The sequence below is a fragment of the Buteo buteo genome, chromosome 6 (assembly GCF_964188355.1).
Source record: "Buteo buteo chromosome 6, bButBut1.hap1.1, whole genome shotgun sequence".
Taxonomy (NCBI): domain Eukaryota; kingdom Metazoa; phylum Chordata; class Aves; order Accipitriformes; family Accipitridae; genus Buteo; species Buteo buteo.
The window spans coordinates 40,378,920-40,399,334 of record NC_134176.1 but is presented as its reverse complement, the minus strand read 5'-3'; the positions used below and the strand labels follow the sequence as shown (position 1 = coordinate 40,399,334).

The following is a 20,415-nucleotide window of genomic DNA, read 5'->3' as shown; positions in this document are numbered from 1 at the left end:
TAAATTTATTAAAGTGTTGTATTTACAATTGTAATGTAAACTGTAATAATTATGATGACATCCTGCTATTACAATGCTCTTACTTTAAAACAACATTTACTAATTACAGAAAAGCAACAAATTCAGTCATGACAGCCAAAAAAAATTAATAAAAGTAACTTGAACTGTGTTAATACGTTTTGCAGCTTTCTCCAAGGTAGCACTTTGTGGCTGACACTGGCCCTCTTGAGCCCATGGCAAATCTTCCATTTGCTTAAAATGGGCAATATTTTACTCTTAGGGGAGTCTGTGTCCCTTCTCTTACCTAAGATGTCTTTTCATAATTTCAGCAGGGCACCAGTTAAGTAATGAGGCCAACATTTTAAAACTTGGAATCAACATTTTCAATTGTGGCCCCATAAGCTAGGCATCTAAATAAACGTGAACACAATTCTCAGAAGTTTCAAGCATTTTCATCTCTCTTTGGCTCCAGCAGATGCTGCAGGGGCACAGGAGCTCTAGAAGTACCTTTTGATGTGTTTGTAGGAGTCAAGCAAGAAGGGCCACATTTTAGGCCAAATGAGCAGGATATATTAGCTTGTGAATAACAGAGAGACATGAAACCACATTGAATACTTGCAATGTACTTGTGCATCAGACCCTCTCTTTTGGTTTCTTCTGTTGTTGTGTTGTTTCAGTTTTCTGCTCCTCTTTATTTTGGAGCTTAAGTCCTTTAATATAAGATCAAAGCACTTTAATAATTGGATAAGTATATATTTCACCTTCCTTATTCTCAAAATCACCTGAACCAGTTTCTTTCTTTCTTTCTTTCTTAGCCAAAGACCCCCACCTGGAAAAAAATTTTCCAGAAAAATGTAAGTTTCAGAAAATTTGTATGAACCAGTAACCAAAACCAGGACTTAGAATCGATACATGCACACAAGCTTGACTGTAGCGATCACCTAATATTCCAGGCTAACAACTCTTTTCTAATAAGTTGCTCTCACATGAATTGCGCATGCTGGTTAGGGTGAGTGAAAGGGAGTGAACAGCTAAAAGAGATATACTGCTCAGCAGAAGGGAATTTGCCGTATTCATATATCCCAGGCCTACACAAACAAAGTCCTGAAGTTACTGTTATGTGCGAAGTTTTACTCCCCTGTTCAGGAAACTGTTTCAGAATAACTCTGTTACTTTTTCTCTGCTACTGTAGGGAAAGGAGTTGGAGGGTACTAGATGTGCCATTCATTTTGAAGCATAAATTTATGTCTTATTTTCTGCCCTAGAACTGGCCCCCTATTAAGTACAGAAGCAGCAGGATCTCTTGCCTTTTTCTTGCAACTAACTCCTGCTCTCCTAGTGCCCTGGCTTCATTCAGTGCAAAAAAGATAAATCTGAAGAGTGCCAAATACTTTGAGCAATTTTCATTTTTATTTGATGGCATCAATAACCAAAGCAAAATGTGGTATAAATTAGGATTTCAAAATTAGGGCCAGATTCTCTAGCTGTTGAAAACTGGTAAGCCTGAATCGTGTCTGGTTACGAGTGTTTTGCCACTCTTCAAGCAGCCCTTTTCTAATGTGAGCCTGACCCAGTGTAGGGAATTGAGGCTAAGAATTTGGAATTAGGGGACATGAAACCTGGGCAGCACTTTGTTTCTGGGAAGGAGTTGGTTAGGGTATTTTTAGAGGGCAGAAGAGGGGAAGGACATGCATAGGAAACTAGATCCTGCAGAGTGTGGCCTTTCGGGATTCAGAGGAGGAGTGAGAAGGGCTGACAGCATCGATGAAGGATTAATGCAACAGAATTACTGCTCTGGACTTTCCAAACTGCACATGCCCCTTCCTTTCCCTGCAGCATGATTTTATTTTTAATCCTGGACTCTCCATCTGTCCCTCTGGCTTCTCTCTCTGGCTGCTTCAGGGCTGCTTCAAGGCTGCTATGCCACGGCTTCCAGGCCTCACAAGTCAAGTCTCGTAGTCTTTGCTGCATCCCGTCAGGAGAATGAAGGCAGTCGTGGATGACTGAATTCAACAGACTGGAGTGCTGACAGCAAGCACCGGGCACTCAATTTAGTTCCTCTGGGGCAGCTGCTCTGTTTACTATCCCCTCAAGGCTAGCCCTGAAATCGTGGGAGCATTAGGAAGGACACTGAAGGCTGAAGAGATGGATTTATGGAAGGAGCTTTTTAGTATCTTTGCTGGACAGGGAGAATGTGGTAGGAGCTGGGAAGGATAGTTTGCTAGGGGATATGAGAGGAATGCAGCTGCACCTGTACAGATTGTCTGCTCGTCAGCTGGATATCCCATGGGACAATTTCAAAGGCACTAAAGACATTTAGGAACCCAAGTCCCAGTGAAAGTCATTGACTTGAAAAATCTCCCCCTGTGTGTTCAATGCATGAAAAAGTATATCTGACATGTGGTCCTGACATGAATGCTGTACCCTTGTGTTTCTGTAGAGAACGGTTTGAAGGGAAACAGCTGGCTGTAAGACTAGCGAAACTCCGAGCAACAGACCTTAAATTACCATCCTATTCTGAAAGGTGCCTATGTAAAAATAGTACCTTCTTACTCAACAGATCCGTTCTCAGTGTGTAAACAGAGTCAGACCTACTGACTAGTGACAAAAATAAGACTTTACAGTTTTTTCACAGCCCTGAAAAGCCAATGCAGCTGGTAGGATAGGGAAATTGGATCCTAATCCAGGTACCAGCAGAAATATTTATTAAGGGCCAATCACTTGTCCCTGTGAAGACTCTCTGATGAGCTGAGGGTTGTATAGGAGCTGCCATGGACTTAAATTCAGCTTGCAGCACATTTTGAAGTAGTGAGGGAAGAAAGGAACTAGCCTGGGATTGATTTCATAGCCCAGAGTGGGTTTACAGAGCTGGCAGTCAGAGAGAAAATATTGCAGACTAGTAAGATGATTTTATGTGATATGGTCAATAAAGTAGCTTCTACCAAACAATTGTTACTGTGGCCTTTTCCAGGGTGAAACTGCTTTTCAGTTCACCCTTACAAATCTCGCTCTGCATGTGTGTGCTGATCTGCACAGAGGTCTTTGCAGAAGACAGAGCTATACTTGCCATATCCAATAGTATTTACCCCATCCAGACAGCTGCAAATCCATGTCTTTCCTTCAGGACTGTGTTAAGAGTTAGATCTGAGCAATCCCAGGGAAATATATGTTAAGTTTTTATAAATCCCCGTTTTGACAGACTTTGGCAGGCCAGTGTAAAACTGTTCCTTGTTCCTTTAGATGTCTGATGGAATGCAGCTTGAATAGTGCTAGTTCAGTCCCAAATCCATGGAAGAGGGACAGAGCTCCTACGACCCCTTTGTGTCTGGGGTACTAATAGTCTCAGAATTTCTACATCTTCTCCAGCTTTACTTGATGAAGCTCTGTCCCTTTCTTATTTTCACATGCAAAAGCTTGAAGGATTTGAGTCAGGTGGCCTTGTCTAGGGTGAGAAACGTCAACAGTTTAATAAGAGGAGCAACAGAAACAATTTTGTTGCTTTTACCCAGGAACAGAGTAGCTGACAGAATTAATAAAGGGCTATCTAGCCATCCACCTGCAGATCACTTCCTCAAATAAAGATCAAGTCTAAAATTATTGTCATCTACACACTGTACATTAGTGAACATGAAAGAATTGAAGGCCTTGGCTCAGTTCCCAGTTCCACATCACAGCCTCCACCATTGGAGAGATATGAGCTGTCCTCTTGCTGGCATCTCAGCTGAGAAGGGTCAGGACCAATTTGACGCTGAATTCCACTCTTACCCCTGGAGCTCAGGACAGAGCAGTCTCTGCTGTGGAGAAACAGATCTTTCCAGTTTCCAGGGCTGCCAACTTGGTATGTTGTAGGAACCCAGAACTGCAGAGACCTTCCTGGGTAATTCCTGTTCTCCGTTATTGGAGGTAGCCATGTTACCTAATCTTTTCTACTAACTGACCAAAGCTCCATTTTATAATTAGCCATGGTATCTTGGTCCCAGAAGGCCATTTCAAAACATTGCTTTTCAGCTAGAAAACAAAACAAAACAAAACAAGCAACCCCCCTTTGAAAATATTAAAGGAAATAATTTTACCTCTGTTTTATTTGGGGCCTGTTTTCTGGCTGATTGAATGGTTATATTTATCCTCTGACACCTGTTCATCTATTCATTCATTCATATTCAGTTAAGCAAGGTATTTGAACATCTTCAGAAATGAATGTGTGATGATACTCAACTGAATATGCGCTGGCAGTGACCCACTGCTGTGGATGAACAGTTTGGGTTTTCTGTGGAGGGCATCTCCACTGTGTTACAAGGTCCATTAACATAGTGCATATCTTAGGATATGAAGGGTCAAGCCCACCCTTGACAAACTGTATGGAAGCTGAGGATTTGTTTAGTTTACATTGTACATTTTTCATAGGAGGGTGCGGGGCACAAGGATACCTGAAGGGCGGTGGAATAATGTTAACATTCCTCTTGTCCTTGCAGGCTCGGGGATCTGGAGGTGGCAGGAGACGGAATGATGCTGCCTCCCAGGATGATCATGACAAACCCTATGTCTGTGACAGTAAGTAGCACCCAGACAGCTGATTCTGCTTCCAGCCTGGTCCTACCAGCTCGGTGCACTCAGGGCTTCATCTTTTTCCTTCCAGCAAAATATTCTGCTGCTCTCTGACTTGCATGTTTGCCACCTGCTGCTGCTGCTGCTCTTGGTGTTTTTGCATGAAGGAAATAAAATTAAGTCCTCAGCAAGACTCCACTTCCCTTTGCCCTATAATAAATCATCTCTTATATTTTCTTTCTCTTTCTCCTTCTCTTTTTCTGGCTTCTTTGCCTTTTGTCTTCCTTTCCCCCATGTGAGATTCACCCTCTATTTCTTTCTCTGTTTCAGATAGTTACAAACAAAAGCATAACTCAAAAATCTCCGACAAAGGTACTTCACCCTTGTATCTCTTCATATATTTGGTGATTCTCTTTCCTTCAGTCCTTTTGAAATCTCACTGGGCTAAATTTTGAAGGTCTTATTCTCATCCCTCACTCAGAAAGTACTCTTGTGGCATCATCAGAAGTTGAGCCCTCTTAAGAAAAAAACACAGCTGGAATGCTTTGCTTTGATATATATTCACTTTGAATATGGCCATGCTGTTTGACATCTTGCAGTGGGACTGCAAGTGAAGTAAGGCATTGTCCCAACTGAAAAATTATACCAGAGCCCAATACCCAAACTGAAGAAGGATACCAGAGTCCTAGCGTGAGGAAGGAGTCCAGTATTTGATACACAATATATATTTTTTTACGGTCTAGTCCTTGGTGCTTTCCTTCTTCTTTTGATATTCTTTTTTGCTTCACTATGTCATTTCTGTGAAGGGCACTTATCTTACCCACACGCTTTTGAGGTCTCCCATCTTAAGGCTTACTGTAGAGTGTGCATGCAATAATAACTTGTGCTACTGGGTGCCTTTTATCCTATAATACAATAACCTAACAAAAGGAGAATAGCAGGAGGTCTTCACTTCTGTGATCTAAAAATGTTTGGTGGTTTTGAGGACAATTCGCCCCTTAAGCCACTATTTACCTATCTTGCAACGTTAGTGACCTTGAAAGACCAACCGTTACTATGTCAATCTATGGGGGTATTTCCTGCTTATTTTTAAAAACATGAAGAAATAAGGAGCATGCACGGTAAATAAGAACTATATTCCATGTAATCAAATCATATTCTTTTATGGTGAGACCAGGTGACTGCACAGTACAGTGATGGACATGTTGGGTACTTTGCTTCAGCAAGGTGAATATTCTGAGGGCAATGAGCAGAAATGGAAAGACTTGCACGTGAATGGGAGTGTCTGAACACATGATTGAGGAGGGAAAGCTCTTTAGGTTATGAAGAATCAAGACATTTCTACTGTGGTTAAATAGCTGTCCTTATGTGTTGGAAGAACTAAAATGTGTCTTCAAAGACTTCTCTGGGAGCCCAGTATGTATCTTGCTGAAATCCACAGCTTTCCTCTGCTGGTATAGGCATAACTGTCTTTATCCCTTTTCTGGAACATCCTTCTAAATCCAGGGACACTTGTCAGTGGTAGTAATTTTGAACATAATGACTCTTTATTGTCTGATCTTGCTTTGCTTTTGGATCTTACAGAGAACTCACAACATGCATAGTAGTGATTTGCACAGAGTAGGTAAAACACCTAAGATATCAAAGCAGGCAGCAGAAATCTGGGCTGAAGTCAAGGCTCTGGTACATTGTTGTACTGATGGAATTTTGCCTTGGCTTACATTTTGGACCATAAATTTCCTCTTTGGTTTTGGAAATATAAACTTTCCTATTTCATTTGGCTAATACCTTTTGTTTTTAAAAAACTTAGTTTGAGGGTGAGTCATAAGGAGTTTTGGAATCCAGACATTACACAGTGACTCCTCCTTTTCCATTGTAGATAGCTGAGAAAAGGGTTATGTGATAGCAGAACTCTCACCTGACTGTGGAGCAGAAGGAAAGAACTGTCCCAATTGTAAAGCCATCATCCTGAAGTAATATCCTGCCCTTGTTAACTATCTGTAGAAATATTACATACAATTCATTGTGAATAACTGGCTTAAGTTGAGGCCTCTTTCCTGCTTGGGTAGATTTCTTGAATCAATTTTTTCTTTGAAATTATTTGCTAAATATTTTTATAGATAAATCTCAACCTAGTCATGGTAGGTAAGAAATTGGTTTGCAGTATTCCATGTGCAGATGTTTTGGACAGATAATTTTGTTTTACATGGAAACATGAGGGTCAAAAATAGTGAATCTGTCTCCTGTTTGGGTAAACATGATTCCCACAATCACATTATTGGTATAAATAATTACCTCAATGGGTTGACACTTTAGTTTTTCTGTATATTATTTTATTTACCTCCAGGTTGCTTCTTCTGCAAGTGTTCTGATATTTGGGTTTGGAAAGTGACCACAAAGAAGAAAGCATAAGCATATCTAAACCAAATTAATTTTCTTATTTAACTGCATGGGCACAAAAAATGATTTGTGGTGAAGAACTACTCTGCTCTTTTTTCATAGTTACACATTCATGTTTATGAGAAACAAGAATATATCACCATGTTTCATCAGTAATAAAATGGTTATGGGGAAAAAACTAGTCTGTGTGCCAGAAAGATGATGCAAGAGCGGTACCAAGCTGACACTGCCCCTTGCGTTGGAAGATAGCAATGTTATTTCTGAAAAGGCCTGCCTTTTTTTGGAAGAGGCATTCAGCTATACGACAATATTAAACCTGGTCCCAATCTTAAAACTGACAGGAAATATGGAATTTCTATATGGAGGAAGGTTTTCAAAGCTCAAAATGTTTTGTCATCCTGTGTTTTTAAGAAAAGGTGATTGTTTGCTTGTTTTGTGGAATGAAATATTCTGAAATACTTGAGTTGATTTTATTGAGCATATACTGTATCAGAAGTTCAGAATAAAATATTTGACCATTCAAAGCATCGATAAAATCATGAAATGCCTTGTTTCATCAAATCACCAAGTGGAAAACTAGTTGGTCAGATTTTCAACCAGTTGCATTGGATAGTGTTATGCCTTGAGCTCCCTTGGGATAAATGCTTGGATAATGAAAGTGGCAGGGCAGCCTGGTGTAAAATGGGTATAGGCTGGAAATGGTAACATAGCTGAATGGGTCAGCAGCTGTATGAGACCAGACCCAAACATAGCTTGGGCTAGGAGACAGAGCAGGTGCCTTAAAAGATATTGTAAAGTAGGGCTTGAGGAGCAAAGCAAAGCCTTTGATGCCAAGCAAGAGAAGTGGAACATGCGCCACCACAGCTGTGATTTTTAAAGGAGGGACAGAATGAACGACTGTATGAATACCTACATGTGTAATAAGAATTGATGTTATGTTGCTGTCAAATGATCAGCTGGGGAACTGTCAGTTCTACTACAACAGTCTTCTTCAAAATCCTTCTGCTATTTTCATGTTGTTTATTGAATATTATTTACTATTAAAAAAAAAAAAAAAAGCTTCTCTGAAGTTTTACCTGGAAAATTGTATTCTGGTTTAAAAATTGCAATCAGTTGTAGCACCTGAGCTTCGTGACTCCAGATGTCTATTTCCTTTAGCCAGAGCCGTTAGTTTGTGCTGAATCTCTACAAGTTATTAACTTTCCTGCTGTCCATCTTCATTTGTCTGCTTTCATTCTTCTCATGTTTCCACAGAAACTTATCTATGTACATACTTCCGCTTTTGTTTTCTGTCCCTCTATCTATGGAACATTTCCCTTGCCCATCTATAAAAGGAGTTGTTTCTTTCTTTTCCTTTTACCATTATGTCCTTGTCTCCATTTAGTTTTATTCCTGTATAAACTGCTGTTATAGCATAACAACTTATGTTTGTACTGTATCATAGAACCATAGAATCATAGAATGATTTGGCCTGGAAGGGACTTTAAAGATCATCTAGTTCCAACCCCCCTGCCACGGGCAGGGACACCTTCCACTAGACCAGGTTGCTCAAAGCCTCATCCAGCCTGGCCTTGAACACTGCCAGGGAGGGGGCATCCACACCTTCTCTGGGCAACCTGTTCCAGTGCCTCACCGCCCTCACAGGGAAGAACTTCTTCTTTACATCTAATCAAAATCTACTCTTTCAGTTTAAAGCCATTACCCCTTGTCCTATCCTTTATTCATAATCCCTCTGAGGCTGAGATATGCATTCAGATCCGTTCCTTGTGCAAAATGAGAATTGACTGAAACGTTCCTATGATCTCTGCTGGATCAGTGACTAATGCAACCTTTCATGTACCCAGAGACACTGATCCTGTAGTGTTTTGTAGAAGCTGATTCTTTTGTCAAAAACTTCATTTTCAGGTTTCTCTAGTTATTTAATCTGAATTTTCTCTGCTGCAGTCTAAGACCAGCAGTTCTTGCTCTGTTCTTAGTGGATAACATTGTCTTCTTTCTATGTCTGTAAACAGTTACTGGGGCTTCTTTCAGCTGTTTTCTTCAGCTCTTTTTCTAAGCTTGTATCTTTTCTCTGAAAAATCTCCAAAGGGTCTTATATAAGTAGCAGTGGCCAGAACTAAGTTGAATGTGCTGTTCTGAGGATGGAAGCAGTTCAGAAGATGAATGGTTGATACATTTACATGTAACTTACATTTACTTATACAACTTGGATTCATGCAACTTGCTCTGTTATGTATCTATGAGAGGTACAGAGATGTCTGACCTAATAGGTTGTTTAGTAAACCCTTTTTCAGTGCAAGATGCTCCTCTCCAGTGCCATGTCATGTTTCAGTGGCAAAGGAATTTTCATCCTTGTCTACCATGTGAATTCATATTTAATATACCATTTGCTTCTTGTTCCTTCCCTGTTCAATCTGTTTCTACTCAGGCAGATTATCTGTCATCTTCAGTTTCCTCATTATTCTGCTTCGTCCTGTTTATAATGTGTTTTGTTTATTTATACTAGATGCCATATTAATATTTACTAATTATGTTACTGTTTGAAAAAATTCTTTGATTAATGAAGCTCATATGATATATTTTTATTATTATTCCAGTATTTTTGCCAACAGTTCTCTGCATGTTTGATTCTTTCACTCTCTAGTCCACCCTCCAAATTAATGATAAAAACAGAGGTAAGCATTGGGCCCAAAACAGACTCTTTCAGGTGCTTGAAGATGCAGAAAGGTGCCTTGTGAAGTTTCCAAAAAAGTTAGGCTCTTAATTCTCACTGATTTCAACTGGAGGTAGGCTCCTAAACTGTTTTCCCTGAATATCCCACTAAGTGCCTATCTGCTTGTATTGTGCCTACAGATCATATAAGGCTTGGTCCCTAAGTGGACACTTTGAACTTGACTCTGAACTACTAGTAATTATTCAGAACATGGTTTTGTTTTTAAAAATGCTTGACCGTAAATCCAAATCACTATAGCTTGAAACATCCTCCTTCTTTTTCTGTAACTTCATTGTCCAGTGGGACATTGAAATTTCATTATTTTGAGATTAATTTTTTTCTTCCCCATTCCCTTTCTCCACTAAACGTATTGTAGGTTCTGCCAACAAAAGGCTGGAGTCTTCAGGTAGTTTAAGTGATTTAAGATGAACAGATTCCACTGAGTTTCAATGGGTACCCAGGATCTCTCTCTTTTAGTTTCCTTAGAAAATCCCAGTTAAATGTTGTATTGTTCTAGCATGACTTGCCAAATGCAATTCCTTGAGGCCTATTCTTTAGAACTATTTTATTGTATATGTTCACAAAATGATGGCTCTAGTAATTACCTTGCTAACTTCACCTACCTTCTTTCACATCTCCTTGAAATGGACCTGATTTCATCATACTAATTTTAACAAATATCTCATTGATTCTCTGGAAGGTTTGCTGGAATACAAAAGGCCTACAAGATAAATCATGATTTAGCCTGATTTTTACCAGTTCTCTGAGACTTAATCTGTTGTCTTAATTCTTACAGATACTATGAATGAGTCCGACACTACTAACTGCTGCTTCTTAGGGCAGACCTTTGGTTAAATATCACAATGACAAGCTGGTTTGAAAATGCTTTGATTATAGCATTGTTTTTACATGCTTCTCATAAATCTCCATCATGACTTCAGCTTGCCTTTAAACTATCAGCAGTTTAAGCCCTAAATCATCCTTGGTATTATCCTTTCCAGTGAATCCTTAAGTAGTTAATAAGCAATAAGATCTAGAATAAGGTGATTGTTCAGATGAACCCAACAGACAACTCTCCCACCATAGTTGCTGCTGTACTTGGCATTCATTGACTACATTATTGGTAGAAAAGCCAAGATTAGGGAGGCAAGGACTTTTTTTTTTTTTTTTTTTTAATATTGAATAACACAGGTCTGGAGTAGAGCACATGGTAAGAGGGGAACAGAGTTGACTCTGGTAGTTGAATGTTTTCTACTCATATAGGCTACCTCTTTTCTCTTTTGTTCCTGCTAGCCATTCATTTATTGAAAGGTGAACATATATGTTGTTGACTTGTGCATGTTTTGCACTGGAGTTCAACATCCCTGCGATGTTAATACAGCGAGTAGATTCTGGGGTTGTCCTCTGGGGGCAGTGAAACAAGGACTATAGAAAATCCACATCAGTAAATAGCTGCTCTAATACTAGAGGTGTATAGCATGACAGTACTGATCGGAGAGGGACAGAAGTGATGCCTGTCTATCAGCGGAGGTCAAAATACACTGTTAGCATTTGAGATCTCTAGATGTGCCAGAGTGCGGGCATAACTGTAACAGGGGAGATTATATTACCAAACCAGTGCAAAACAAGGAATGCTTTTTTTGGAGTGGAGCGAATGGTGGGATAGGAAGATAACTTTGAGGAATGACTGCCTGCCAGCAGTTAACTTAAGATTTAGCATTTGACACAGCCCAATTGAGAAGAAAGAACAGGAGGCAAAGGAGAAAGGCAAAGAAAGACAATGAGGGGGGCAAGATTCAGTGACAAAAAAAAAAAAAAAAGCACATGTACTCCCCCAATTTCCTGTTTCCACCAAAAACATGGATTGTTTCCTTCTGTCTCATACTGGTGACAGATTGTGCAAAATGTATGTGGAGAGCTGGCTGGAACATAGCTCACAGCCTGCCAAGGACCAAATGTGTAACAATTTCAAAATGACAGCAACACAGCCATTAAATATTTGATGAGGAAGTCTTTTAAGTCATAGATTTCAAATCCCCTTTTAAAGCAGGGGAAGTATTTTATATTAATTTTACTCATTGAGAAATGTAAACAGAGTGAGAATTTGCTTATCCAAAGAGTTGCAGGCTGTTACAGGCCAGAACTTAGAACAGAGCTCTCTTTTATGAAACACTCAGTGCTCGTGGTTAAACTGTCTGCAAATTATGTTTTTCCCCTATAACGCAGTTGTGTAACGTCTTCACTTCAGTCTTCAGATTGGAAGGAAAGTAAGGTTCATCATAGGAGAGTGTCTGGTGGCCTAATAAAATCTCTCCCTCTTCCCCATTTGTGGTGTTTGATCTGCACTGCTGTATTACTGCTTACTTACCCAGCTTGTTCCTAAGATGGCATTCACATCAGGTTATAGCAAAAATATATCCTTTGAATGCAGGAGGAATTGAAGTGGGTTACGTTCTACAAACTCCTGCTGTTTTCATTGGGCTCGACTACCTAATTAAAGATCAAGTCAACTTCCCAGTGTTGAGATTCAGGATGAAATCTACCACATGCAAGGATGATGAGCCTATCCAGCAAGGAAAATTAAAGATAAAAAAAGTCAAAGCTGCTGAAAGAAAGGGAAGGCCACCCAGCAAAGTTTATGAAAGGCACACTCTCACTTGCTATGTGTAAGCTGCATAGCCTTAAGAACTAATCAGCAGCATACATTTCAGACTGGGAGAACCAGTTCTCATTATGCTTTTGTCAGCTCTGAGAATGAGAAAGATGTGGTGTAAGCACTGGTCTGGGTGCTGGAACTCATGAATTCCAGTCCTGGTAATGACAAAAGATCACTGTGTGGGCAAGTCACTTAACCCCTCTGTGGTTCTCTTTTTTCAGAAGTGAAATGAGAATAGTATTTCCCACTCAGGAATGTGGAGGAAGATTAATTAATGTTTGAAAAGCCAATCTTGCAGTGGGAAGAGTTATATAAGAGCTAAGTGTTTATTAATGATCGCCCTTTTATAGAAACTACTTCTTAGCACAGTGATATGGTAGATTAATAAAATGTGCTCTATCTGGAAAATAAGAGATTAGAGTGAATTCAGGAAGATTCAGTCTGTTGGAGAAACCATGAAGTTCTGACTTAGCTTTTATTCTAGGAAAGTCTCACTGAAGCCAATCGTTCTTTGCCTGACTAATATCATGATACCCTTTTTCCCCTGCAGAAGTCTAATTTGCTTGGGGAATAGGAAATCCCTGCAGTTTCAACTCATGGCATCACTTTGGACTTTTTCCATGATAGAACATGCATTTAAAAGGTGGAAAAGTCTAGACACCAGGAAAAAAAGCTGCTGGAAGCTGCAAAGCTTTCGTCCTACAAAGGATCTGCTGGGACTGTGTAAACAGAACTCCTTTGCCTCAGCTCTGGTCATAAAGTCCTCCAAATTCCTTTTTAGCTAGGCACGTCTCAACTTGCTGCCACCCTTGAAGGCCATCCGAAAGTTTTGGCAGTGGGAAGGGCTCAGCTGCAGAATTACTACTGCCTCAGCTTATATCGATGTTTGCTGTTTTTTCCTGGTGAGCTGATAACTTTCTGGAGAAGGGCAAGTCTGCAGACCCATCTGATTTCCTATGCTGTCCTAAACTCCACAGCTAAAATCCCTGCAGGATCCTGTAGGGAATGGAGGCAAGGCCACAGTCTTTGGACTTCCTGCTGGGAATGCAAGTTTCCTTTTGTGCATTGAAGAAGAAAGATGTATGAGACCTATATTCAAGGACATGGTGCTTTTGTAAGGTAGCAACAGTAGAGCTAGAATTGTGGGTATGTTTTCAGGTAGAGCTGAATGAAATGAAGCCTGGTAGAATTTATAGAAATATTTTTTGTTTTGAAATTTTAAACTCCCTCTAATAGGTAAATGAGGCTGGAGTTTAGAGTTTATCTGATTTTGCAGCTAGGTTAGTATTAATGCAGGATCAAGATATATAAGAGCAAGGTAGAGTGGGATAGTCAGTCCGTCAATAGCAGCTATTAAGTCCAAGTGCTTCCTCCATTGTCAGTACAGTACTGATCACCTGATAGTGCTCTGAAAATAATTTAAGTAGACAGAAGTTTTTGAGCAGTATCAGTAATTCATAGCAGAAGAATTATTTTTTAACTTTCATCTTCAAATGCACATAAGGGGGATAGAATGGGATACTTAGTATGATACTCAAATAATGTACTAGAAATGTAAATCTCTCTCTCCATTCTAGGAAATGATGTAACATCTGTGTAATTAGAGGGGGTTATCTTTCTGAAATAATTTAAGCAGTGAGCATTTGTAGCTCTCTTCGGTTTGATGATTACTTTTTTGTTACGCTTTTCCCCCTATTCAAAAAGTAGAGACAAAGTCTTACAGATCTGTGGATATCTTGTTTGACTTTCTGTCAGCATCTGTTCCACTGCTTGTCCTTTGCTCTGTAGGACCGCGGAGGAGGAGGAGTAGTTTCCCTCTCCAGAATGCATTAGAAGAATACATGGCTGGTACTAGAAGAAGGGAGACAGAACTGACGTTTTGTGGAGAGCATGCATCTAACACCAGTCTAGTTGTTCAAAATGTCTGGCAATAGAATTAGGTTTACCTATGAAATGAGGGCAGATGCTTGAAAGAACGGATGTGCATATGTAGCTGAGCATTTTATTTCTCCCCAACTTTCCCCCCTCCCTCCTGCAGGAGTTCTCATTTCTAAATCAAGGGTATTCAAAGACTTATGACACTGATGACTGTGTGATCATCACCTTACAGAATGGAGAAAACTGGGATAAAAGTGTTCCAGATCACTTATCTTATTCATATCATGATGTTGTTTTACACGTTTCTTATAAGGGAAAGTATTTTTCTTGAGGGAGTTTGCAAATCAGCTGGAAGAGATGGAGAATGAAATATGTTATCATGCTAGGCTTTGATTTACAATTTTCTATCATCTGTTCCAGAATGTGGACCATTCATTGGCTTTTTGTGAGTAGTAGCAGAAAAGTATATTAATGGAAGTTTTACTTATATGTAAATGAATAATTGGGGCAGGTCTTTTTTTATTATTTTTTTGATTTATGGAGCCTTATGACATTCCCAGACTCAGGTGTCTGGGGAATGGGAAGTCTATATACATTGCAGGATACCTTTTCAGTATCGGGGCTGAGTTAAGCTTTTAGGAGTGGATGGTAACTTCCCCCTTGGAGATTTTTTCAAGGGGTCTAAGAACGAGACAGAGAACTAGATACTGCTGGGTTCTGTTCTCTCTTCTGGCACCACTTCCTTTGCCTTCCTAAGCAAGTTATGCAGGACAGACTACTGGGCATGACATTTATTCCTGTGTGAAATCCTTGAGGTTAATGAAGCTAATAAAGTGACTGAAAATGTGGCTGGGAGTAAAAATTTGCAGGAAGGGCACTAAGCTTCTTTGCCTTTATTTCCTAATCTTATAAAATGGCAATAATTGTATTTGGTAGACGAAATAGCTGTATAAAAGAAAATGGAGATTCAGAGACTGCTTTGAAGATGAAAAGAGATAACTTTTAGAGACAATAACATGAATTAAAAACTTTATAGAAGCTGAATTTGTATGTAATGAATCTTATGATGAAGCTTGCCCTTGTGGTGAGCACCCTGTGAATATGTAGACCTTTCATCACCCTGAATTGTTTGATCCTGTTCTTAATGTCTGTTGACTTAATCCTAAAATAAACAAAAGTTCAGAAGGAGGATTCTCTGTCACGTGTTTTATTACTTATTGGGATGCTGAATATGAAGTTTACCTGGGCAAATAAGTATCACTACTACATGTTCTTCTAGCAAGAAACTGTGGATGATTTCCATCTCCTTGTCTTGACTAGGAATCTGTGAATAAAGCTATTTATTACCCTTTTACAGAAAGCCTTTTTTTAAAAAAATACTGTTTCCTCTTCTCAGAGATCAGTAATGAAGAACATAATATCTGTCCTTCTCAGTCCAGTTTCCATTGCTGTGCATTGTGCCAGCCCCAACATAGGAACTGGCATTTAATTTGATTTTATGTGCAATCTTGTTAGTAATCTTAGCAGAGAGGATTAGGGCTGTATGAGCTGCAGAGACTGAATGTGCATTTGCCTAGGCCTGTAGAAAGGACTGCTGGCAGCATGGTGGGAAGAAAGCTTGTCTGGGGACCTGCGGCTGCAGGGCTGCCCTTCTGTCACCTTTCACCAATGTCGGCTGGAAGAATTTCGGGCAGGCGCGTGGAGTGTGTGGTGCTGCTCTCGGGGGAGAAGGAAGCATTATTTGAGAAGATGCTGGCATTGTTGCAGATCACACTGATGTTTCCATTCTCTCTTCCCCTCCCTCATATCTCCTTTCCTTCCAGTCTGTGGCAAGCGTTACAAGAACAGGCCTGGGCTGAGCTACCACTATGCTCACACCCACCTCGCCAGTGAAGAGGGTGATGAAGCCCGCGAGCAGGAGACCCGCTCTTCCCCTGTCCACAGAAATGAAAACCACAAACGTGAGTAATATTTTCCCTTTGCCTTTGAGATGCTTTTCAGGGATGTTGCCTCCACCCTGTCTTTGCCTTGCGGAGGCTGGCGTGATTGCCTGGCTCCGTTGTGAGTGATTGGGACCTGGATGCTTGGAGCTAATCAGCTGCAGCTCACACGGGTGCTGGCTCAGCTAGTCAGAAATTCATTTCAAACCCAGCATTATCTCTGCAGCAAGTCACTTTTCCATTACTGCTCCTGTGGGGAGGAGGTGCAGGGAAAGGGGGGAAAAGGAGAGATGCCCAACCTGCCCATCATCAAGCAGCCTCCCAGTGGCTGTTAGCAGGGATGTCAAGGAAATACACATCCAGTAGTTTGAGGGGACTGCCTTTGTTTTGCCTTTGAATAAGAGACATTTATGTATGTCTCAGGTTCTTTAGGTATGAAATTCACAGCACCTTGTCCCCCTTATCCCTCCATCTCCTCCCCAAATGGCTAACGCTCAACTTTACCAAAAACCTCTTCTTAGTTGCAGTTTGGGAGAATCTATGAAAAAGCATCAGCACTGATCTGCAAGAAGGAGAGCTGGAACATGAGAGGAGAGAAGAGTTATGTGCCTAGATTCCCCACACTGATACAGGGCTGAAAGAAATCTTAGTGGTCCGGATGGCCCTATTTGACTGTCCTTCCTCTGCTGCTTAGGCACAGAACTGGGAGTCAAGGAGACTGTGTTTTATTACTGATTTTTGCAAGTCTCTAAGCCCCTGTTTCTTAGTTTTCCAGTGTGCAATACTATGTGATGTTTGCTTTCACCTTGCAATTTGTGTAGATAGCGTTGTTCACTTTCAAAAAGTCCTTTCAGATCACCATGTGAACTGTGTCATTTTGGTTCAAAGTAATGAACAATGTGGACAAAGCAATAAAATGCTTATGGGGAAAATATCCAGGCAAACACTTTCTAATACATTAAGAAGAACTGGGAGAAATATGGAAGTAGGAAAACATTTTCTTTCTAAGCGGGATAATTGATAATTGTCCCCAGGGAGGTGTGGGAGGGGGTTTCCTTCCTCCAAAGCATCTGCTGCTAGCCACTGTGTGAGCTTGAATGGCCGTTTAGTGTGATCCCATTTGGCAGTCCCTATGTTTCTGTCACTTTTATGCTCTACCTTTTAGTTATTCACATGTTTTGTATGTTCACAGCAAAAGTAATTTTGACTCCTCCAGCTGTTGGTAAACTTGAGCTGTCAATGCACTGAGAGTGACTGCTTGGGCAGGCTGGGGAATGTCAGTGTTCAGCCAGTAGCTTTTGTTTACTTAGCATTTATATCATCTCTGTTGTTGTTTTTTTCCCTGTGCCTGCAGTAGTCAGTAATAGTTGCATATTTGAGAGGCATATTGCAAATCTGTATTGAATTAATATTGATAATGGCCTTGCAGAGATGCCTGAACAAAGAAGGGTAGTGTGCCCTGCCCTTCAGCTTGTTATAGAGGCCAAGGACAGTCTCAGTCCTTATGTTTCTGGTGCTTAGGAAATGGTAGAAGTTAGCAAGAAGAGGAGCTAGAAAAGCTGTGGTAAGGTTAGGAGCAGCTGGCCTTGGCCCATAGAAAGGAAGGTGCATTCTACACTATGGGAGGGTAGAGCGGGAGCTGCTCAGGCTTGTGTTCCCCCAGAGGTCCTGTGTGATGCATGTGGCAGAGGGAAGCTGCTGATGCACAGATCCCCAAACAGGCAGAAGTTTAGAGCCAGTGGGGTAAGCCACTTTGAGGTCCAGATTCCTGAGCAGAAAGAATCTGCTTAACAACCAGCCAGGAGCCAGTGAGGTACGGGCAACAGCCATGCGAATGTGAAGATCACCCCTGGGGAAAGTTCCAGACGCCGGAAGGTAACTCTCCCAAATGGCTTAGCTGTCGCAGTGGCTGTTTGTTCCTTTTTGCCTGTTTGTTTGTTTACAGCCTTGAGCTCAGATCTTGCATCTTTGCTCTTTCACTTGGCAATATTTAATTTATGCTGCCATTTATCTTCCATGTGAATGCTAATTGTCCACATTGCTAATGTGCAGTCATTAAATGGTCCCTTTGTACAGGGGGATGGTGGGGAGCCAGGGCATCAGATCCTTCCTCTCCCCTAAGAACTGCTAGGCATGTGTTATGAATTAGATTTGACAGGTCTGCAGCGTCGCAAGGCTCGGGCTTCAAGAATCCTCTCTGCATGGGCTTGGGGGGCCAGGGGGAGGGAGAGAGGGAGGGAAAGCGGGGGGGGATGTTAATCCAAACAGCTAATCCGCAACCTACTGAACAGGAGGACCAGAGATATGGTATAGAGCAGGGTCTGGTTATTTGCTTAGCAGTGTGTCAGAGAGATATGAGCAGCCTGATTTAGAAAAGGCAAGACAAATTCAAACCAGCCATTTGGAATTTGCCGTGCTGTGGGAGGTGAGCACTGGGTCAGCAAAGTTCAGCCAGGCAGCTGCAGTATGAACTTCCTTCCTTTGTACCCACATCTCCTCTGCAGCCTCCGTTCCTTGCAGTACCTGTGGTAACAGCAGCCATGCTGACGCAGGAGGGAGCTTTCTGGAGCAGGGCTTCTGCAGGATTCAGCTATTGATGCCTTGGCTGGTGCCAGCTCAAGAGCTGATGGCCCCTTGTCTTTCTGCACAGCCAGTCCCCTTTATCTTTACTCTTCTCATGCACAGACCAGTTTGGGTAGTTCAGTAAATTATCCAGGGACTGGAAAAGAGATGTAGATAGGAGGAACCTACCTGAAACTGAGAACCACTGAATAGCTGTGTGTCAACGTACAGGGACTGGCCCAAGCCCCAAGTCTCACCTCCTTGGCACATCTCGCTGTCCTTGGCTGTTGTAGAAGGTTTGTTTATTTACATCTCTCTCTCCTTCTGTCCTTTTTCCTCACCTGTAGATTACCCTTTGCAACATGGAAGATAGTTCACCAGTCTCCTCTGGCCTTTGCCTTTCCTAAAACTTCTTAGCCTGTGCTTTGTTTGAGCTTTAGTTGCTTTGTTTGTATGTCTTATCTAGCCCTTTGACATAGATAAATAGCCCTTCGTCAGTGCCTAGTCTTGCCTCTGCCTACACACACATTTATTTTTGACCTAGTCTCTGATTTTTTCACCTGAGTATGGAACTGTGAAGAGGAAGTTATAGAAAACCCTTAAAAAAGTCAACTTCCCCCTTCCTCAGCTCCACTGGTAAAAAGAAATGATCCCACACCATTCTCAGCCTTTTTTTCTGCTGGCTTTTCCTCCACATGTTGGCACCGAGAGCGTGAGATTTGTGAGCCCAGGGTGCATCCAAGCCTGCCACAAAACACCTGCTGTTTTATTCCATCTCACTCCATGGGTACAGGCCAGCTCTGGGGGCAGCTGGTGCTCACAAATTTTGAGACACTTCTGATATAGGAATTACATTAGACTTCTATCTATTGAAATGTGTGTGTGAATGAGTGTACTAGTATAAATGCTCTTCCTTAATTCCTGGGAGAATAGGATATTGTGTCTACATGGAGAAAAACTTCCTCTCCGTTAAAGGAGAAGAGTTTTCAGTAGCATTTTTCTGTGTGAAACGTTGGTTACAGGCAGCTGTGCAGTAAACAGCAACTGAACAGATCTTATGCCCACAAGCACTTTGGCCAATGACAATCGTAAATAAAGCACATTGTGGGGGCTGTCACTGGCCTAGCTGCTGTGTGCAGGTTGGTCCGTCCTGCAATACATGTAGTTAATGAGAATGCAGTCATGTGCCCTCCTGTGACTCTGCTAGCTTGCACATCTGACCTGCAAAACCACCTGTGTACGTTATTTCATAGCATCAGCCTGTTGTGCCCAGTTCCATCGCAGATTTTATGATGTGGATAAATCTCTACTGGAGAGACCAGCCAAAGTTGTTTGTGTACTCTAAGCATAATTGGATACCCAGTCTCCAGAGATAAAAAATTAATGTGCTAACCTCAGTGTGCCTCCAAGCTGTCCTCCAGCTCCCCCACACAGTCATCTTTGAAACATTTTTATTTCCATCCAGGCAGGGGGCTGGCCATGAATAAATGACGAGAGTCAGCCCCTCAGTTGGAGACGAGCTGTTTGTTCCTCTCCACAAGCAGCATCAATTTGGAAAGCTACATCAGGCCTACTTTTTCCCTGCCTCAGTGCTGATCCTTGCTGGGGCCATGATGGGAGCTACTTCTGAATGCAAGGATGCATCAATGCCTACCTTGCAACAAGATACCCTGCAGCAGGTGCCTTTTCAGTGAAAATATGTACATTACCTTGAGTTGACT

The 20,415-nt window shown here is 41.3% G+C and overlaps 1 protein-coding gene across 6 annotated transcripts in view; it reads left to right on the top strand.

Moving 5' to 3' along the window:
- Positions 1–20,415, top strand: part of DPF3 (double PHD fingers 3) — a 178,019-nt gene that overhangs the window by 104,718 nt on the left and 52,886 nt on the right. For 2 of the 6 annotated variants that reach the window (XR_012650778.1, XM_075030566.1), the window contains exons 6-9: positions 816–854; positions 4,473–4,551; positions 4,876–4,917; positions 16,016–16,153. Coding sequence is in view for 3 of the 6 variants with exons in the window: in XM_075030566.1 (XP_074886667.1) it covers positions 816–854; positions 4,473–4,551; positions 4,876–4,917; positions 16,016–16,153 (298 nt within the window). In the remaining 3 variants the exon portion in view is untranslated. The remainder of the gene's footprint in view (positions 1–815; positions 855–4,472; positions 4,552–4,875; positions 4,918–16,015; positions 16,154–20,415) is intronic. The other 4 variants (XR_012650779.1, XM_075030567.1, XR_012650780.1 and 1 more) reach the window with 2 other exon arrangements.